General features: G+C 42.7%; 1 protein-coding gene across 10 annotated transcripts in view; it reads left to right on the plus strand.

Annotated features, from left to right (window-relative positions):
* Positions 1-21,794, plus strand: part of Ten-m (teneurin transmembrane protein Ten-m) — an 834,379-nt gene that overhangs the window by 753,796 nt on the left and 58,789 nt on the right. For 3 of the 10 annotated variants that reach the window (XM_076807854.1, XM_076807860.1, XM_076807858.1), the window contains exon 1: positions 11,579-13,189. The exons of the other annotated variants lie outside the window; for them this stretch is intronic. In XM_076807854.1, the coding sequence (XP_076663969.1) occupies positions 13,084-13,189 (106 nt within the window). In that variant the 5' untranslated portion in view covers positions 11,579-13,083. Of the gene's footprint in view, positions 1-11,578; positions 13,190-21,794 lie in introns of those variants that run through there. 10 annotated transcript variants of the gene reach the window in all.

The raw sequence follows: 21,794 nt of genomic DNA on the forward strand, positions 1-21,794 counted from the left end.
CCCTGAAAGTAGTTTTCGACAAGCGGGGAACGCGGAAAAAGGAGGAATAGGAGCGACAATCCCGGCACAAAGGGGAATCCCGTCGAGGTACGAGACACATCCCTTGCCAGAGAGAGGAAGAGACACTTCTCACGTAGGGGTTACGCGAAGGGGGTGAACGGGAATCCCGAATTCGATTCTCGCTGCGATATAGCGGCCTGAATGGGGGCCCCGGCCTCTTCGGCGGCGCGGCGGCTGAAGGAAAAGGAAGAGCGCCGGGGAAGAACGAGTTTCTCATCCGAGATTGTGAAACGTCTGGGATTACGTAAAAAAAAGGACTAAGTCAGATTGCACATCGGCCAGATGGCAGGCGCTGGCTCGCCCTCGTAAAAGCTAACCCGGTCTTTCTGCGTTTATGCGCGCCACACGCGTCTACCTGGTACGCTGCACCCGTTCCTGCTTGCGCGAGCTCGAGCTGCGGAACGTAGCTGAGCTAACATAATCGTTCTTTCTGGTGGGAAAAATGATTCCCTGAATACAGAGTATTGGGTTGCTGCATAAGTTCTGTTTGCTAGGGTGCGTCTTCTACAAATTCGATTTTTGATAATTGCTTATTATTACTTCAAAACTACGTACTTTCCTACCATTATTTATTATAGTAACCCCATTTATGTGGAAATTGTGTTATGCCTGATTTATTAAAATCTTCGGATTTGTCATTAAAAAAAGAAGTTATGGCACTTTTTGTGGTCTCGAAATTATTGAAGTTTCTCCTGTCTAAATTGTTTTGTGCTGATCGAAAAAGGTGAAAATCTGTTGGAGAATTTGATGAATCAGGAGTAAGATCATCAGTGAAAATCAGAATTGATAGTTGCATTTGAATTGAGTAACTCGAAGAATCGCTGATTTCAAGAATTTCGCGATTTTCGACCTTATTCTGCGATCTTTAAGCGTTTATAGCTTAGAGCAACGTTAACCGATTTTGATGAAATTTCAGGCACGTATATAACTTACTTAAATCTACAAACGGGTTTTTTGAATTTTCATTACAGTCTCATAAAAAAAAGTTTTAAAAACGACCTTTACTATTTTTTTTTTTTTGCCATTCCGGCCAAGTGTAATTTTTTTCAAAACAACGAATCGCGTCACTTAGCAAACTAATCCTTCTAGCTTCTCAAAAAAACTCAAGTCGTTTGGATTAATTTTAACAGTCTGTGTCTTCTGCTTCGACGAAGTGTACTGGAATTCTCCACTAGAACTCTATAGTTAACTTTAGTAGCAACGAATTCTCTTTTCACTGAATCTCCTACTTTGGTGTCTCTTCCAATCGAAATTTTCTGCATCTCTTCCTCCACGCTTTTATATAATTTGTAAGTGTGTAACGAAGACGTGTTGTCAACATATATCTAAACACTATTCAAGACTTTTCAACTTTTGCACCAGAATCTGCATTTTTATTTCATTATTTTCTTTCTGTAACATGATTTTGTATTCCACTGCCTGTGCAACAGCAAATTTTATCTACTGATGACGTAGAAAAAGAAGCTGAGGCTAGGAGGAATTTAATTTCGACGTTCCTGTAATTATAATTAAATATTGCAACCGAATCTATTCGTCAGTTTTTAAAGTCCTATGGAGAACTTTAAATCCCAGTGCGTCGCTAAACGTGTTAAAATGGTAAACGATATTGTTCACCTGTGTGGAGATTCACCATCTGCGCGATTTATAATTTTCTGCGCGTCATCGCGTTTCACTTACCAGCCATGCTAGAGAAAAATAGTAGCTGGTGTTCGTTGAACAGGTCCGACGTGACTTTGCAACTAAGACTGGGGAGGATGGCCGATCCGGCGGACAGGGTAATCCTTTAGACGCATCTTCGGCAACCAGATGGTCGATTTACTTCACGGGAACCAATAACATAATCGGTTACCCGTATCGCTTTCTAAAGGAGAAATATATCCCACTTTTGCAACCATGTTTCACTCGGCACTGGGTGCAGGAAGAAAGTATGTCATTACACTTGAAAAAACCGTGCTGACTTTTAAATCTGGGAAGCAATTTCACTTAGAATGGATTAAGTTGATAGGTACTTACATTAACACAGGGTGTCTTCGATCTGAAAGGTTTTTTGCGCGACCACTATTTTGGAGAATGGCGCATAGAAAAATTAACCTTTCGTACTTTAATTATTAAATAATTAATTATTAAAATATAACAATAATAATGTGATTCAATTCGCTTCGACAATTGACTAGAGGTGCTTTGCACAATGCTGCATTTATTCAATACGCAACTGTGGAATATGAGAAAATATGTTATAGTGATTTCAGAATCGATAATTCCTTTCGAGAATTATTCCACTTTTACAAGGTTTAATGATATCAGTATGTAATTTTAATATAAAATTTGGTACGTTTGAGAGGTATACATGGAGTGTAAATGGTTAGAATGGGATTGTTTGTGTGTATAGGCTGGTCTAAATCTGGAGTTCAAATATTTAAAGATGTACAATGCACGTACAGTACTTACAAACACTAGATATGGGTCAGTTCATAATTTCGAACTATTATCCCACCTGAGCTTATAAATTGGATATTATTTCATATTTATCAATGGTAAAACTGTACCACCAAAATGTTTCCATGAATTCTGAAACCCAAAGAGCCCCAAGATTCTTTGCTCCCCTTTTCAAATCACCTTGCATACTTCAAACCTTCGATTTTCATCAAACACAATCGTTAAAAGTCAATTTAAATTGCAAATCGAATAAACGCAAAACTTGCAAAATTATATTCCTTGCTTGTGCTGTATGGTATAGTATATGTAACATTTTCAAGGAATTTACCATATAACGCGTGCTCGTTTTAGTATTTATAAAAAATCTTTCACAATTCTTCTGCCTGTATCACCCCACTAAATTCTCGCAAACTTCCTTCTTCACGGTTCATTCCCAAGCACCCATTTTCCCCAAATCCACATCGTCATCCATCCCCCACGAGTACACTTGTTTTCCTAAAACTAAACAGACACAAACCAAAGGCCAAGGGAAGTGTAAAGTAAACATATTTCGAGTGGATGGCGTACTTCAGAGTTCCCTTTCCCAAGCTCGTAGTTGCAGACCACCCACTAATAAACTTTACGACGCTGTACAATAGTATTCGATCAGTTTCGCATTCTTTGAAAAAGGAAATAAAACCGTATTATATTTTTATGAGTACTAAAAATAGGGAAAGTGAGTAACAGTGTCAACAAGTGAGTAACAAAAATAATAACTTGGGATGAGTAAGAAATACTGCTCATTCTTCTGTTCTTATTCATTTTATAACAAAAAATTATGTTCAATTCGAATCTATACATAACATGTTATAAATTAACGTACATGAAATTCTCACATTTATTTATATTTTTCTTGTAGTCGTACAGAGTGGACTACGCGCAAAGATCGAACCTTTGGGAGACAGATCTACTTCAAATCATCGAATGCATCCCCCAACTCCATTTATTCAATCGCATTTATTATTCCTGTATTCCCAAAATTAAAGCCTCGATCAGTTGCAAGTTTCACAAAACGCACATACCACTGGAACACTCAACCAGCCCCACCAACCCAAGCTGCGTCTAAATCACAAACATATGAACACCCACGGTTGCACCTACCACTAGCATCACGTGCGATCAAAATTGCAATCACGACGATCGTTAGTGCCCGCGCGCATCAGCGTAAATCGTGCTTTTATGGAGGTCTCAAAGCGCGGATGTGCGCCCCGGAGCTTGCATGGGAGCCGACAACAGCGGGTCGCCCGTTACAAGAAATAAGAAAGTAGGGGGAAGAAGAAGAAAAAAAAAGGGAAAAAAGCAGGGTAATCCTCGTATCTTGCCGAGTTTATATCTCTATAGGAAGCTAGGCGGCGCACAGGGACGACCCTCTGGCTCGCGCTTAATCCCTTTAATCCACTATCGGCTGTAAAATAGTAAGTTAAGCCAATAAAACTGTGAAGCACGGTTGAGCCGCGCGGGAGGTCTGGCCGAGTCGTGTGTGATGATGCTGAAGAGCTGGTTCGAACGCTGGAAAAAAAGGGTTGTCAAGGGGCAGGAGGGGTCTTGGAAGGGCTGGAGAGGAGGCGACCCTGAGGCCCGTGAACATCTGCATACGAGGATGATTGGTTCGTAAATTACGGAGCTCTGGGCAACGATTCATCCTCGTGCGCGGCCGTGTTTGGGGCACGGTGCTTGCTCTCTGCCAGAGAGAGGAGAGCCTTCTTGCACTTGGCTCCGAGAAACTTCCTCGCGCTTCGTGGCCAGGGGCCTGGATAAACACGCGTTACGCGAATAGTATCGTAAGCGCGTGTGCGGTACACACTTGCTCGCTGGGTGAGAACAACGCGGGTAATAGTGGATCGCTTCGAGAGGCTTCTCTTAGCCCTTTATGGGTTTACTTCAAGGTGTACTGTACGTTGTATGTATATATTTGATTTTTGTTGGGTCTCTCTTGATATTGGTATGATAGTGGATGCAGGTTTTGGCGGCACCAGGTGCATTTCAATAAGAAGGAAATAACTTTTATTAATTCTCGTGTGTAATGATATTGGATTAGGGTGGTTGAGGAAAAATTAAATTTTGCTTCGTAAATTCGTTGAACTCGTTGAATATTCCCTTTAAATATTGCTGCATCTTTAATCTTTGGAGGGATTAATCTAAATTACAAGGGATGCTCTTTCATTATTCACTGAGCATTATTATCCTCTCAACCCGTGACATAGCTGGGCACGCTGAACCGTACCACCTGTGCATGCCCGTGATTAAACCAATTGTAAGACATGTAGATTGCTTTCTTAACACATTCGAATAAATATATAATAATATATATAAGACTCAGCTGATTCCCACGTTCCATTCAGCCTTCTACTATATACACTCACTTCCCCCTGTCAAATTCGGTCAACTTTATCGTCAATCCCAAATCGCTCGCACAAGTTTAACTCGGTATGTGAGGTACACAGAAAGATTTAAAAAGTATTTATCACAAATCCAACGCATACTCGGCGTTCGTTGTCTTTATTCCACCTGTAAGTCCGCGTCTCGGTATTACAGGGTGAATTCGCTATAATTGTGCCTGTTGTAGCTTCCCTAGTTTTTCCTCTCTTCCTAGGCGAACGAAATGAAATCTGCCTCCGCGGAGGAGGGGGAGAAAAGGGAGGGACCGCGCTCGGATTGCGTTGTCTAGAAGTTGGTGGAAGATAAATGGAATCGCGATGACCGAGAATCTTTTATCAAGTTCTTCGGGATGGCGATCGCCGGAGTGTTTTCTATCTGGGCCGAGCGCTCCGCGGGTTTTGCTCCCGTCAACTTCACACGTTTATTGTAGCTGCTACGCTGACGCACAACCAGAACCTGCCGAGAATCTTCTCGGTAACGGCTACCGAAACTTCCGGTAGCACGTCCTCGTCATGCTTCATAACTGCTGGCTCGGTTACACAAACACGTGCCCGCCGCGTAAGAAGATGGCGCGGTATGGTAAGTTTCGTGAATCTTGCTGGCGTGGCCTGCTCGATACGTGCGCAGATGAAAAAATGTTTGGCATAGTTGTAAAGGGGATACGGCCTTGCAAATTGTCTGACGTTATTAGAGATTGATCGTGCAAGTTTTGGGGCAGTCGCTGACGAGATCGTTTCTTAGAATGGAGACTCAGCAAGAGCTAGGGGATAGGGTAGCTATAAGTGTTCGGGGGACGTTCGTGGACTGTGGACAATGTTGAAAAGGAGCTTGCAGTTTCTCAAATTGGACACTACTGTTCTAATGAATATATAATATTTCATATAATAATATGAAATAATGATAATTCTTCGGTTTGAACGTGGGAGACTTTTCTTTGCTCTGGTTTGATCGAATGCCATATTTTTATCATATTATATATATGAAGGAAACTTTGGAGAGAATGGTTACGATATTCAATGTCCTAGAAGAAAGAGTAATCTAATTATTGATGGGTGTTAATTGCTGAAGTGGGAAATGTAAAATACAATATGGTACATGTGCAATGGCACATTTCTGGACAGAAATCTTGTAAGTATAAATGTATTAAGAAAATCTACTTTATATACTGTACTATACTAGCTTTACTACTCGGCTTCGCCCGAAATTTAGATTCTGATTTTATAAGAAATTTTTTTTCGTTTTTTTGTTGTGAAAATGGTCACATTCGTCTGGATTAGTCAGGCACAAAGAGCTGAGGCACATTTCGTGGTTTCAGAGTTTATTGTTCGAAAGTTTTTGAGGCAAACACACAAACATATGGAAGCTTTCTGCTTTATATATTAAGATACTAATATGCTTCGTCCTACAATTATACCTACAGCAACGCATAATACTTGCACGTGTGCAATATTAAATATTTCAATACAGAAATTTGTACACTTTTTACCACACGTTCTTACCATTTCACTAGATATACTCGCATCTAAATATTTCAAGCACTCCACGTAATAGAAAGAACAATAATATCTGTAGAAATTATAAACATTTGGAAGCTCCCGGTTTATATCCAACAATTGAACAACCGTGACAACCACAAATATTGTTTCACTTTTAAACCACAAGTGGCAATAGGTAATGTTTTTACGCCCCCGTTTCCGACCACAGTGATTCGCCCCTTCGTCTTGAATAAGTTGCTCGCGTAGGAAGTGTATCAGGTTCGCGTGTTCCGAATACCTTGAGCGATCCTCGAGTTTCGTGAAAACGGCTTGGTTCCCGTGCTTCCAGCTCGTTCTGTCATGATACAGTCGCGGCGGGGCAAAGTAGCGAGAGAAAGAATTGGGTCGCGCGAATGAAAATCGGTCAACGGCTCTGCTCCTCTGGAAAATTGAAAATTTTCCCGCAATCTCCCGGAACATCGGATGCGAAATTGTCTTTTTTTCCCTCTCATTCTTGTTTTGCTCAGCAGTGGAGCGAAGAATGCCCGCGGATTTAGTAAACAAAGGCACGATATTCGTTTTGATCCGCGCCTCGAATATGTACCCTTTCACGTTTGGACTAAACGCACGCAGCACCCGATCTCGCGATATATTCTTATTTCCAAAGCGGTGCTAATTGCGTACGATGTAATTAGAGGGCATCCTATCCAACGTTTGTATGTAATTTATAACATCAATTATTTCCTAAACGAAATATTATTTAGTATAATTTTTCACTCATCTCAAGATGAAGAGTCAGATTTTCTTCTTTTAAATACTCAGTTCATTGAATCGACGTAAAATCGCCTTAGAAATATCGAATAACCATAAACTACTACGTAGTAAGTCATTTGGTATTCATCATTCATCAGGAGTAAGACTGGAAAATTTTATCCACTTTGGGCTTGAAGTGTATGAGTGACAAGCAAGCTTGACCATTCCTAACCATACATAAAGTGAGAGCAATGCAAGAAATTTTGATGTCACAGAAACTGCGAATAGAATCGAATTTCATTCGGACGAACTTTACTGTCAGCAAAACGAGCAATTTTAGTCAGGTTTTGTCGAATTACAGAGTACATATGGTAGTGATTGGCCGTCCGCTACGACCTCCGTACCATTATCGTTCTGACCCATTTAGGAGCACAATTACGCGAATCACGTTTATCTATCTCCCCGTCCCCGCTTCTGTGCACGTTCTTAGCGTTTGCGATGGACAGTTTAATCGAAACCATCGGCTCGAATCGAAAGACAGAAACTCTGGGATGTCGACAGGTGGACGTAAGAAAAGACAAATGTGTGACAAGAGTTGTAGAATATTTTTCCACGCTAGAACTACCGACAATTAATGTAAGCCTATTTCTACCAGACCAGTCAAGATGACTGGTTATTTATCAAATACATTATGCAAGGAAAATAAACCTTGTTCATATTTTTTAAATTTTTATATTGTTAAAAAATATGTACATAATATTGTATATATTTATACTACTTGGAAATACACTTCTTTATATTTAAAAATGCTAAATTTATTGTTAGTGAAGACAATTCGTGCATTTGGAGGTAGAGACCTTTTTGCATACATTTGCAATTTGACACCATTCACGTTTATTCGAATTTTATGCCGTATTTGGCTGCATTCTATCTTTAAGAAGAAAATGCCAAAATGCCCGGTGCGGTATATATAAAGTATAGACAAATTTAATTCTTTAGATATTGCAATAGAAACGTGAAAAAAATTCTGGAATGCAAAGACATAAATTCGAGTAATTTCAAATGAAAATTTAAAACCACTCATTTTCGCTGGTTTGATAGTTCTAGTGTTAATGACGAATCCAAAATAATCGAAATTGTGTTTTGTATGTATACCACGTTTCTTCTCTTGAAACACTTCCTTGCGATTTACGGCCATTTAATACCACTTTTTTGTAATTAGTTACTGGTATTTTAGATGTATCATCACATTTTCCACCTTTTTTATTGGTTTTAATCTATCATCACCCAATCATCAAATCTGCCCAAATTAGATTCCAATATACAGGGTACTGAAAATAAAACGAATCCTTCTGTAGAAACGAGTCGAAATTACAGAGTACCATTTTTTCAAAGAAGGCTTTGTTTCCCAGAAAGTCAGTGTTGAATATGGGACTTATACCCAAATAATTAAATCCACACGTACTCGACGGATTTCCAAATTTAATTTTCTCAAAAACAAAGCCCTGTTCCAAGAAAAGTTATTCTCCAATTTCGACTAATTTTTGCACAAAGATTAATATTATTCTCATGTATACTATATTTACTTCCATATTTTACCAATTTTATAATGCACATTCAAAGTGACTTTTTATAAAAACAAAGCTCCAAATCGAGAAATATTTCTCCACATTCCCCACCTATTTATTTACACAGAATCGCCACTATCCTGCATATTCAACACCAGTTATGAGCCACATAATTGTCACGTGTGAAAAGGCTTTTATCGTTTGGAAGTTCGAGCTTTACCCTCCGTTTGTTCTTAATTTCCATAATCGTGGAAGGCAAGGGGATACCTCGATACCTTTCACCCCCGTCAATACTTTTCCCGAGCAACGTTTACGCTCGAGTATCCACGAGTTGCTCCTCGGTCCATTCAACTCTCGTTACGCTAGCCATTGACTGGTTAACTGGCTCCGTCGCGATTAATTCTCAATGCATCACGGAGACGTGAAGCCGTGTGTGAATATGCCGTGAATGGCGCGAGGCCGTTGGATACGCTGGAAACATTCAGCAGGCCAGGTTAACCGGGAGGAAAGAGACGGAAAGAAGGAACATCAACGCTATCGAGCTGTTTGATAAAAGTCTTTCAGTTGCTAATAATAGCGGGGGCACGATGTCAAGAAGAGCATAGACAAATGACGACGTGTGTCGATAACTCTGACGTTCATCGTCGTCTCGTTTGTCACGGATAACGTTATCGATAGCGCTGGTTCGATGAAGAGCCATTCACGATTTGGAAGTCACAAGTTTCGGGGGGGAAACGGAGGCCCTCGGCTCCAGATTAGATGCTGAATGCAGCCGAATTGGATTAAACGATTCTTTTCACTTTTACCTTAAGTTTCTCGATTTATGATTTAGTACGGTGGCATTCCACCCCGGGAACAGGATACGTGTCTCTATTATTTGGAACAGGCCACGCTCGATTGTGTGGAGTTTCTTCGTTCATGGGTGCTCGCCCTTTTCTTGCTGCTTGGATCTTTTTGCGTTATCAATATTTTGTGGAAGATTCTGAAATAGATGGGGGATGGGCATTTGGAATGTAGGAAATGAAACAGGTTTCGCTTCATTTCGAGAAATTGACAGGGTGATTAAAAGAATCGCATACTTATCATTTTATCTGCTGCCCTCACATGAGTGAGACACACGCTCGTCACACGATATATTATTATCGAGAGTGGACATAGGAATTTGATCTTATTTCATAGGTATTTACCACCGATGAAAGTGTAATATTGAAAGGTGTATTTTCGAGGTACAGTTGTTAGTTTAGGAATTTGAAAGAGATTGATACCGATCGCAAGTTTGCTCCAAAACGTGTGGCTGATAGTATTAAGTGATCTCGGTGGCTTGAATGGAATTGGAGCAACATTTATTTGAATAATTTATTATTCAAAGTCCAAGCAATCTATTGATCGATTGCCCGATTGGTTATCGTCGTCTAATCCACTACATTGTATAATCGCAGTGAAAAACAAAACTCGCTGGGGCAGGGCTAAAGCAAAACGATGAAGGAGTATCCGTTTCTTTTTTTGGTTTGAAGAATTTACATATTTCGACTGTCCCCGTTATTTTTGAACATCTTGCATCATCGTGTTTACGAAAACGTCCATATCGTGCTCTTAACCCCTGGACTGTGGACGCTTTGATCGCTCGTCATGTACAGGGTGTATAAAAAGTGGTGGACACCGCTTTCAGGGGTGAATCTACACCTCTGGATCGGTGAACATTTGTAAAAAAAATTGCCTAAAAAATGTTTATAAGATTGAAAATTAATGTTCTTTTACACCAACGTATTCTGCTCAATGGGGAGACAAAAAGTCCAAAAGGAACCATGTACCGCAAACGCACCGTTTCGAGGCAAAATTTTTTTAAAAATTATTTACAAAAAGATCAGAGTGCGTAGAGCCACGCAACAATCAGTGGTTCCCGTTTCCTCTTACTCCCACACGCGTCATTTCCTTCTGGCCTTTAAAAAAACAAAGACGAAATCTAAAACAATTTTAAAAACTTTTACTATATCAGATTCTAGTATCCTTACTAAAATAATGATCTCCTTCACCAAGCAATACTAATAGTTACACACACATATATACAAAGTTAGTTGCAAATAGACCCCGCATCCGCTCCGCCAGAGTTAAACCTTAAAATTAAAGTCGCAGGGACCGAACATCACCATACACACAGTACAATCAGTAATGAATCATAATTAAACCCAAAACAACAAAACTCCCCGGTCCTGTTTTTAACACTCCCGCGCAGAAGCTCAAACCTCACACGCGACTCAACTTCTTCGACAAGTCGATGAATCGGATCCATCTGTAAATTAGTTCCCCGTTCTAAAACAGCTCCAACTGACGATTTATTCTTACAAAAACAGTCAACACCGGATTTCTTCCCAGCCGCACACGCTGCCACATCTCACTCAACCGCGAAACTTTCCATCAACCGTAAGAAGATTACGCGAAAAAGTGTCCATCACCGAACACCTCCCACAGAGTGCATCTTCATCCGCGATGCGCCTTGATCGCGCGTCGAAGTCTGCCGTGACCAAGCGGAGTAGAACCGTAAATAAGAGAACGTAGAGGTGCGAGAGAAGAAGTGGCTAACACGGCGGAGCGATGCAGCTACATGTGTATACAGAATGCGCCGAGGGAACCGTCCCTTGATGATGTCCACTGCAGCGTCGGCGAAGCAGTGGCCGCCGGAATCCTCGAGGACCGGCTGCTGTCCTCCCCACTTTCGCTCCCCTACCCTTTCAGTCCGCCCCCGAACGAACGGTCCTACGCGAGCCACCCCTTCCCCGAAAGATTCCGCAGCCGCTCGTTGCCCCCCACTCGTCCGCCGGCTCCATCCGCCACAGTGTCGGGATTCATCGGCTGGCCCAGTATCCTCAGTCTGTCAGTGACCGCGCAAGCGTGCGGTCCCTTTTCGACTTGATACACGCACCACGCTCGTTCCCCGATCGCCCGCGTCACGAAGGGGAACTTCCCTTGAATTCGAACAGAGTTCTAACGCGTCTCGTCACGGTGGTGTCCGGAGTCGATCCGTCGAAGGAACTCGCGGCTGTCCGACGTTGCTGGCCAACGTTGCTGCACGTGCCGAGTGTGCCCGCGTGAATTTGCAATATACAGGTTGGGGAAGATCGTGTTGTGCTTGAGGGATAATTGTGATCGGAAGTGATAGTAGTCTGTGAGGGTGCAAGGTACGTACAGTGGAGATTTTTTGAATTCCGGAGCCTCAGGGGAAGAAAGTAGAAGCTTCGGATAATTGTGTGGCAAGTGTTAGAGCGAAGGATAATTCTCTGATAGAATAGTGCTCCACGGTGATTTACAAGGATTCAAGATCAATAGAGTGGACGCCAGGTTTCGGAGACTCGAATTTTCCGAAGGAATCTGAAAGTCGCGGAAGGTCGACCCTATCGATCAGCTGAACCTTCACCCAGAGCGAATTTCCAACCCCCGATAACGCGGGGTAGAGTGTCCTGATTGGTCCCAGGACTCCGTCAGTGCTTCGCTTTCAATCGGGCCGCGAGCTGGAAATTGGTGTCGATTCGACGATAAATTTCCCGTCGGGGTGCGAAAAACTGGTGATTGCCTGTGCCGCATCATTTTCCACGGTATTACGCACGTGCTCCCCGTGATCGCCTGCCGATTTGCCTGCGGGTGATCGACGAGTACCCGTGATCCAGACGAACTTCGGGGCGAGACGGTTCTCCGTCGAAAAGAGTTTCTGCTAGTTCGTTAATCCCCAGTGCAAAAGTGTCGGCCGTTTAGGTGCAAATTCGACCACGTGACTGGCCGGAGCCAGCGATTCCGCACCGAGTGGCCCAGGATATTCAAACGAGACCAGAGAAACTTTTCGTAGCCCGCCAGCGGTGGAGATTAAATCGATTCGTGAATTTCATCGCCGACTTTGTCCCACGTAGAAGGAAAACGTTGGCGAAACTATTCTTTTTTTTTACCCCTCCATCGAGTGGGCGGACGGGGGCACGGTATAACAGGTGCGCGCGAGGGTAATTCCGCCTCGCAACTTTCCACGGCTGGTCGTATTTCACGTGAACACGCGACGAGAAGTTTAATTTGGGATTCGTGCAGGAGAGAGTTTCGTGTGTGCTTTGTCGTACGTGGGGCTCGGCGATCCATCGAACGTGTCACGCCGTCGCCGCCGGTCCCTTTGAAGCCGGAAGGATCGTACGTAACGGAGCGACGCGGAAAATTTCACTGTTGCTCCACGATCGGGGCGAGAATATCGATCAGCCGCGACGAGTGAGCCCCTTACGCGGGCCGCCCGACTAGCAGCGATCGGCCAGCTGCCCCCGCCAGCAGGGGCCTGTCGCGCGGAGCCGCGGAGGATCGTGTCGTTCCGTCGATGACGAAGGTGGATCAAGCCGTTCGTCTCGATGTGCGATCCCACGGCGTTGCTGGACCTAGTGCCGAGCCAGGGATTACTCAAGAGGCCGTCCATGGACTATAACGAGTACACGTACTGCTACGGTGGTGGTCGAGGTGGGTGGTATTCTTCCCTTGCTTCTTCTCCGCGTCCACCAGCGTCTAGTTTTTCTCCGGGCGGAAACCAGTCCGCGCGGTCCCACGAGCGTGCAGGATTTTCTCCCGCCGCCGATTTCTTTGAGCGCCTCTCGAGGCTCGATCCCGCCAGGGAAGCGGGCCATTTTTATGGCTCGCCCGGTTCGCGTAGAAATCGAACGTGCCACAATGCCGCTCCGGGTCCCCGAGCGGATTGTCGCCGACCATTGTTTCGCGTATCATCCGCGCGGCTTGTTTTTACCCCGAGCGCGATGCAATTCCCTTTTCACGGCGCGCTGTTCCGGGGCAAGAGACGTGCTCGCGGGTAGCTAACACGAGTTTGCGCGGGTCCTCGGCGTGGCGGCAATTATTCGATTAATTGCGGGAATCGGGGTTTTCTTCGGTGGCCGTGTGGACCGTATCGACCACGCCTCTGAAAGCCTCGATTTGGTTACCTCGGGGGTGGGCACGTGGGACGTTCTTTGTGTTATTTTCTTGTCCCTCGTGGAGTGGGTGGGAAGGAAGTAGCGAGGCAGCAGAGGGAACGTGCCGTGCCTAAGGGAAGAATAAAACGGGCATTTTTGACTGAAATTGATTGCCCGGCGCGGAAAAAAAGAGCAGGATGAAGAAAACATCCCTGTGGGGCGGCAAGACGCTGGTGTCACGCAACTGCATTATCACGCCGACCGTATTTGTCACGCTGACGGTTCCCAAATCGTGACGCGTAGAAATTTCTCACGCGTCGGAACGGCGAGGAGTGCCCCCGCGTGCGGGGAAATTCAGCGAAATTTCGGTTGCTCGAATGTCCCTGTCCTCTTGATGGAGGAAGGAGGGAAATGCCCGGAAGCTCTTGTTATCGCGATGAAATCGTTAATTGCGTGGGATTCTTGAATCCATTTCTGCTACGGAAGCAGGGATATTTTAGCAGATGTGACAATGTGGTGGTAGGTCCGTTTCGCGTGGTGATATATAAGTGTAACTTTGCGAGTGAATTTTGCGGAGAAAATCAAACTTTAGAGTTTGTTTTCGTCTGTATTCGTATAGGGTGCGATTAGGGATTCTTTATATGAATTGAATGACTCGGATAATCCACAAAACATGAGAATGTGGCAAATCAGAATGAAATATAAAGTTCACAGTAAATACCTAAACAAGAACAGTTGTCCCAGACAGATTTGTGCGGAGTGCTGAAGGACACAAACACCTACAACTTGGAAACAACACTTATGTATTAGGTCTGATGTCTGCTATCAGCTTCTTTCTTTTTATCACTTTTGTCCACTTCTACTTTTATAGTGTGGTCGAAGTTTATTAACTGTTCAGAAAATACAATAACCAGTGTAGTTTAAGTGTTCTCAAAATGAAATTAATATTTAGAGGGTAAATTGGAAGGCGAATTGACTTAAACATTTAAAGTCTCAGGATTCGCTCTGATACATACTTGATTTGTTAAGGTATACATTTTTAAACACAAATCCTGAATCATTTATTTCTTTAGCATTGACGACACGTTCCACATCTTGAAAAATCTTAAAAGCAGAGATGTAAGTCGTACAAACTTTCAGTTCCCCACCTGAAACACTTTCTAAGATACATATATCTCTGTGCAAAACCAAAACACAGAAATTCAAGTGAAATATGGAACACTATTTCTAACTCACTTCTAATCACCAATGCATACACGTCCTACATATTACCGCGTTCACAAAAGGACCGAAACTTGAACAAACAAAAAAAGAATAATCGATTTCTTAAAGAATTTTCATGTACAAAAATGATATTGAAAGACGGCCGTGCTCGTCTTGGCCATTAAAAAGAAAAGGGCGCAGGCCGACGGGAAGGGCAAATGCATTCTCCTTCGGGCAGCGTCGGCACTTATCACCGCGCCGCATGCAAATCGCTGTACGCTAAATTTATCCCGTGTAAATTCATGCACCGGGGCTCTAGACCGCGTGTATCGATTACTGCCACGAAATCTCGGCTTATCCAGCGATCGGCCCTGCTCTGTTCGCGTGATAAACGCCTCTGCTCTCTATTTCGAGCGCCGATCGATTTTCCCCGCTGCAACACTTTCACCTTAAATACACGCCGAGGAAGACGATCTCTTCCGTTCGATGAACACCGAAAATGGCGATTTCCAGCGAATCTCGACGCAAATTTCGGATCTTAGTAGTAGACGCGCAGGATGGAGATGAATTGTATTTAATCAAACAGCGGTGAGTGCATGAATCTTTTCACGTGACACACTTATATGTCTCCCAGCCGGTGCGTAGGACATAGCTTACACATTTTGCAAATTTCTCAACGATTTTTAAAGTAAGGTGTCGAATGAATATCCAAAATACTGACCACGAGTCACAGAACTGCCTCTTCTAAAAAGTCCCTTAATTTTAGAAAAAGGGGGTTTCTGGTGGAAACAGAATATTTAAAATCTCTCGAATCAGGTAAGCAACATTCTAAAGGGTACCTGCTATGTCAAAGCTTGAACGGTGATTAAAAATTCTACAGTATCCTTTCCACCCTCGGCATTGGATTCATCCCTCAGCATTCGATGTTTCACTCATTCCCTGAATGCATTCTCTTTCTGCATATGATAGCTTTTTTTTTTAAAGTATCGTATTTAATATTTAATATTAATCGATGAAATACCAAAAGTGAAGGTGAAACTGGAGCATACGCTTAGGAATAGAACAGGCCTCCATCAGTTCGTCGAGGCGTACATAATTCTTATCCGTGCCGCAAGTTATTAAAAAAAGCTCGCCACCTCTTCTCGGTTTCTTCTGGGAAGGACGAAGCGTTTGGATTAACAGAGGCCAACAGTATTTATCGGGCTGACATTTCCAAATGTCACGCGGTTTATCAGGTGTTCCCTGGAGGAAAGCTTAAGGCTGAAACGCACGCACGCGCGCAATCGCATCCATGGGAACGGGCGGGCGCGCGTGCATCGAATCGACGACGTCATTAAATTTACATAATAAGGCGTCGCGTGGTTCAGTCGGGGGCTGCAACTACCTCCGCCGCCTGCTGCTGCTGCTGCTGCCTGCTACTGCTGTGTCTATTGACACTCCGAAGCTGATATTCACGTGCAGCTGCGGCGATCGCTGGCAATTGGGAACGAAACGACTTCGGCTGCGCCGGCCCAAATGAGAGCTATCCAGATCGATCGGATTAGGAGTAAAAATATTACCGAGCTGAGCAGATTGCATTTGATAGCGGGATAGCAAATAACATTTCGAATTAATGGTAATCTTGTTTGGAGTTAAAAGGAAACGTGGACGTTCTAATCAGTGCAGTATAGTGTGGGAATAGTTTTACGTTTGTGTCACACTACTCATTTATTACTACATTGTGACAGTACTATCTTGCATGCATCGTTACTGTCCTTAAAATTAGTTTTTGCAATGGATTAACAGAATTGAAGAGTCCTTGTAAAAAAAACACTAAGGACCAAAATTAAAAAAATTGTTTTTTGGCACTTGCAACGCATTCGCATACTTCTCACTGCTCCTCATGTCAGTGAAAAAGAAAATTGTAGTTTCGTTATTTCATTTATAGCAGATGCATTTCAGGTACATTCCAACAAACAAGTTTTTGATAAAAGATCAAGTATTCAATAAATTGACAAAATGAAATAAAAAGTAACAGCGAATTCAACTGAATTTGCGATAAAAGTTGTCATTTCTGGCTGGTTTTTATCACAGGAAGGAGCGTTATTAATATCTTGGAAATTGATTAACTTTTGGCTAAGATTGTCACTGAAATTCATCCTTAAAGTGTTTTCCACAAGGATTCTTAAATTGTGTTTAATGGCACAATATTTGAAATAATATTTCAATCGTTTGCATGGAGATTTGTAGCTACTGTGATCGAAGAATATTTATTACAATTTTTACCTACGTTCTTTTTTTATTTTTCTTTACAAACACTCCTGCTTACGATATTATCATAAAAAGTTATTCATTTGCAATCGGTACCTATCGCAACTCGTATATGAAATTTGTGTTATTAATACTGTAGTTATTAACTAGAACTACTCAGCGTATGACAGATAGATTCTGAATATAATATTAAAAATCATTTCCCCAGCAATAACTCTGAACTTTCATTAAGATCTATATTTTCTATTTAGTCAGAGGCAAAAATTCTTTCGTTCAAAAACCACTCGCACATTGGCTTCATTGGCGCGAATTAATCGCGAGAGGGAAGCGGAGATTAATAATTTCATCGTAGTGATCTTGCGCGTGGGAGGTGAAAAAGCGCGAAGCTCGATCTTCTTGGATTCGATCTAAGCCGGATAATTTATTACAATCTAAATCTAAATCTATATGAACCTACCATATTTCACATAGGGTCGTAAGATCTTTCAACGAGACTCGTGCGCCTGCGTGCACGACCTCGATCATTAATAATCACATGCTTGATCGTCGATCCCTTGCCACGACGCAGTGGCAAAGAAATAAAATAACTATCGCTTGAAAATACAAAGTGTCACCAAAATTGTGGTGCAATCCGAAAGGGTGTGCTTCTACACGAAAATACATGTCGAAATAATAGAAGAACTTTTTTGATTCGGGGTTTCGCTTTCAAGAAAAATAAAATGGAACTGGAAAATCAAAGAATTGACAGAATGCGACAAGAAATATGGTACAATTGCAAATGAAATAGATCGTGGTGGAAAACAATAAGTCGAAATTGCAGAATACCTTTTTCTCGATCGAGGTACCTATTGTTTTCCAAGAAAAGTCGATTTTAATTCTCTTAATCAAGCTCACGTATACCTACTCGATAGTTTTTTCCAACTCAATATTCTGCAAACTAAAGCGTCGACCAAAGAAAGTAGTTATTCCACAATTTCGAACTATTCTTGCACAAGGATTTATTTCTTCTTTGCATTGACATATTTTTCTCCCAAAATAAAATGAATATTTTCTGCATATTCGGAAATAAATATTTGCTGCTTAATCTAGAATAAATATTCTATGTAGGTATACTTAAATATCAAAATGAGATTGAATCTCTTTTTAATATTGGATGCATGCTTATTCAATATTTTCTGCTACTAGGGTCGTACCCTTACAGTCTGTCAATTTCTATTCAGGTGGACTGGTGCCACACAAATTTCCAGAATAAATATTCTCCAAAAAGACGTCTGCCAAGAACAAAATATCTAATTTCCAATTTTCTACTTATTTCTTCGCGCAGGATAACCCCCTCCCCTATCGTGCTCACAAATTGTCGCGCTTTCGACCAATTGTAACTAATGGACCTCCCGCGTAGTGGGAACGGAGGTGAAACAAGACACACCGTACCGTTTCCCGCGTTGAAGATATTCGCTTTGACTATTTCGAGTTTCGAAGCGAACCACGTCCCTGAATGCGCCGTAACGATCCCTCGAAACGACAGGGCGGCTTCCTTCCGCTTTTCGCGGATTTCGCGCGGCGAAAATTCCCTGGATCCGTGCGCGAACTTTGGATCCCTATCGACGAAAGCAAAACGAGCCGTCGTAAAAACAAACTCTCCCTCTGTATCGCTCGTCGGCATTGCTGCCCGTATATCTGCTTACCATCCTGCTTCGCCGACCATTTCGTGGGATCCCGTGATTTTGTCGTTCGCGGACGAGTTCCAGAAGCTCGTGGAAAAATGAAGTGGCTCTTGTAAGCTGCCCCCCTGCCCAATCTTGTCGAGTGTCAATAATCAAACGTTTCTCGGAAGATCGAGGAATTTCTGCCTGGATGAAGTGCTCTCGAGTGTTCCTTGGGACGTAGCACGTGCAGACCTCGCCTCTGCTCTTTTTCCTGGCGCTTCTGTCTTTATCGCGAGATCATCAGATCTCTGTGAATGTAAAAAGTCTTGTGGGAAGATTGACGAAAGTTTCGTTTTAACGTGGCGGTGATGGCTGTAAAGGGACGATTCTAGGAACATGACTCCCCTTTCTTCATGCGACGATAAATAGAAGTGGAGGAAGAAGTGATCGCGCTACTTAGTTTTATTATTATTATTCGTCTTTATTAGTTGACACATCCAGAGAAGAAAATAATACATAAAGACAAGCGAAGTAAATGGCGAGGCTGCGGTACAATACTGTTAGAAGCCTAACCATAACTAAATAACTAACTAAATCACTAAAAACTAACTAACATTAAGAAACTAGAAAGTTATTCTGACGCATAATGTAACCATATATATCGCCGAGCTTTACATTTAAAATCAGGAAACGAATTTAAACCTCGAATATCAGGTGGGAGGGAATTATAGTAATGAGCCGAAATATAAGCAAAGGATGATTGAAATTTAGGTGTCAAGTGTGTCGGTTTGGAAAGGAGACTTTGGTGTCGAGTAGAAAGAGAATTAGACCCATGGTAAGAAAGATTATTGCGAAGAATATTATAGAGATAAGGCGGGACATGAGATGAGAGTATTTTGTGAACGACACAACATAAATGGAAAATCCAGCGCTGAGGCATACGTAACCAAGACGTTCTGACATATAGGTGAGAGATATGATCATACTTCGGGACACAAAAAGAAAAACGCAAACAGGAGTTAATCAGTTCTATATTCCCATGATCACATTTTTGCAAGATGCAACCCCCCTTTTTTTTCTCAAACGAATTGGTGACTTATTACCTCTGCTATTCTCATCAAGTGCCTTGACACCAGCCTCTGATCATATCCTATATGACAGTGACTTCGATTTTAATAATAGAAAAACTACTCCAAACGCAAAAGACACCGTTGCATCCTCAGAAACGTAACGCGACATTCTACAGACCCGTCAGTTTGACGAGTGCATCGCCACGTAATGGCCGGGCGACGTTAGTCACGCGGAATGCGTTTCCCTTCGTTCATTCAGCCCCTGGCGTCCCACCGTAAAACATCAGTTTCAGAATTGACATAGCGTCACGTTCCCAGCAACCCTCGCCGCGAACGTTTCTATTATCGAGCCCCGACTAGCTGAAACGCTACTGTAACGAGGGGCGAGCTTCTTGAATTACGCGACGTGCCTGAGATTAAGGTCTGGTAATAACGAGCGAAAGAGAGGCACGCGGGGCAAAGTATACCTCTCTGCCTTAGCGCACGGGGGACGATCCTGCGGCTGGATCGCTAGGGTTAGGCGCGCAGCGCGTATCGCAGGTGCAAGAAATACAGCGAAAGCAGCATGGGCATAGTTGAGCGGTGTTTAATGCTTGCTTGCCGGGTGGAGGGCATTTGGAGCCATCGTAAATACCGAACTATGCGCCTCTGTTATTGTTCGTAAGATGTAGTAAAAGCAGTGGAACTAGTAACAATAGCAGAAGTCGAAGATGTTATTTTACACTCTTGGTAGGTAATATTAGTACTTTAATCGCAAGGCCTTGGAAACACCGAGGTATAGTTACTCTTTTAGGGTCTGCAGGCAAGATCCAAGTCTCGGAGCTTTCGCCCTTGAGGGTAACACTTTGCAGACCACTTCAGTGGATTTTAGGCAATTATTCCTAGGCTTCTTTAAGGAAATGAAACTGGATCATAACGAGAATAGAATGTGCCTGACATAAAAATTGTTTCCTACTGATATGCATTCGTAACTCAGGCTTCATTGCCAGCAATGTTGCAGCACAGTGTTTCGAGGGACATTCCTTGAAGATACGAAAGGGACCAAGCATGCTTTTCACAACGTGCGAAGTATTTGTCCCGTGGTGTCCAAAAATTTAAGCACAATGCACCTCCGAGCTCTCAACTCCGTTTCTAACCCCCACTGCTTCCAGAATCTCGCTATAAGTCACTTAACCAATATATCTCCAGTTCCTCGTTGGAAGCGCGCGCGCGGTTATCAGTTGCGCGCGTCTATCGAGTCTTCGGACTTCGGGCCCGCGGAATTTAATAGCCAACGTAATCGAAATCTGCTCCTCGATGCGCCATCAGAGCTTCCTCTATCAATGCATGATGAAGGATTGATAGGGCAATCACCGTATGACAAGCACTTCGTTTTCGAGTCGTGGCTAGACAGGTAGCTCTAATCCTAAGATATTTCGCGGAGCCTAACTAACTGTACAGTACGGGAAATATTTATTGCATCGCTCTAATAAACACGTTATCACTTATGCCTCTCTTATTGGCAGTGCTAAGGAAATATTATTGCAAAATAATCTTGCTCAACATAAGTTCGATACGAATCGCTTTAACAATCATATTGCTTTAAAAATTACTTCAGTGTAATGCGATAAATGTTTCCCTGTGGGAGTATTTTAAAACACTTTTATATAATTTCATTATTTGGTGTACAGGGTAACGGCCCCCTCGATATATAGGACCGTTCCTGGGTTTTGGCCCCCGAGGTGCAAAAACAATATTGCCGCCCTTATTAATTTAATATTTTTTAATTAAGAATGTGATATGCAGCATTTACTTTTATATCTATATGTGATAATTTTAAACAGTTATCGTGCAAAAGAGTTTCGGTTATTATTCTTATTAGTCAAATCTTTAAGTTTGGCCGCCCAGGTGCGGGGGCACCTTCTGCACCCCCGCCAGGAACGGCCCTGTCGATATACACTCCGTATCATTAAGCCCGTTAACAAAGAATTATTTTTCCAATGTCAACACGCAT

The sequence above is a fragment of the Andrena cerasifolii genome, chromosome 3 (assembly GCF_050908995.1).
Source record: "Andrena cerasifolii isolate SP2316 chromosome 3, iyAndCera1_principal, whole genome shotgun sequence".
Lineage (NCBI taxonomy): Eukaryota > Metazoa > Arthropoda > Insecta > Hymenoptera > Andrenidae > Andrena > Andrena cerasifolii.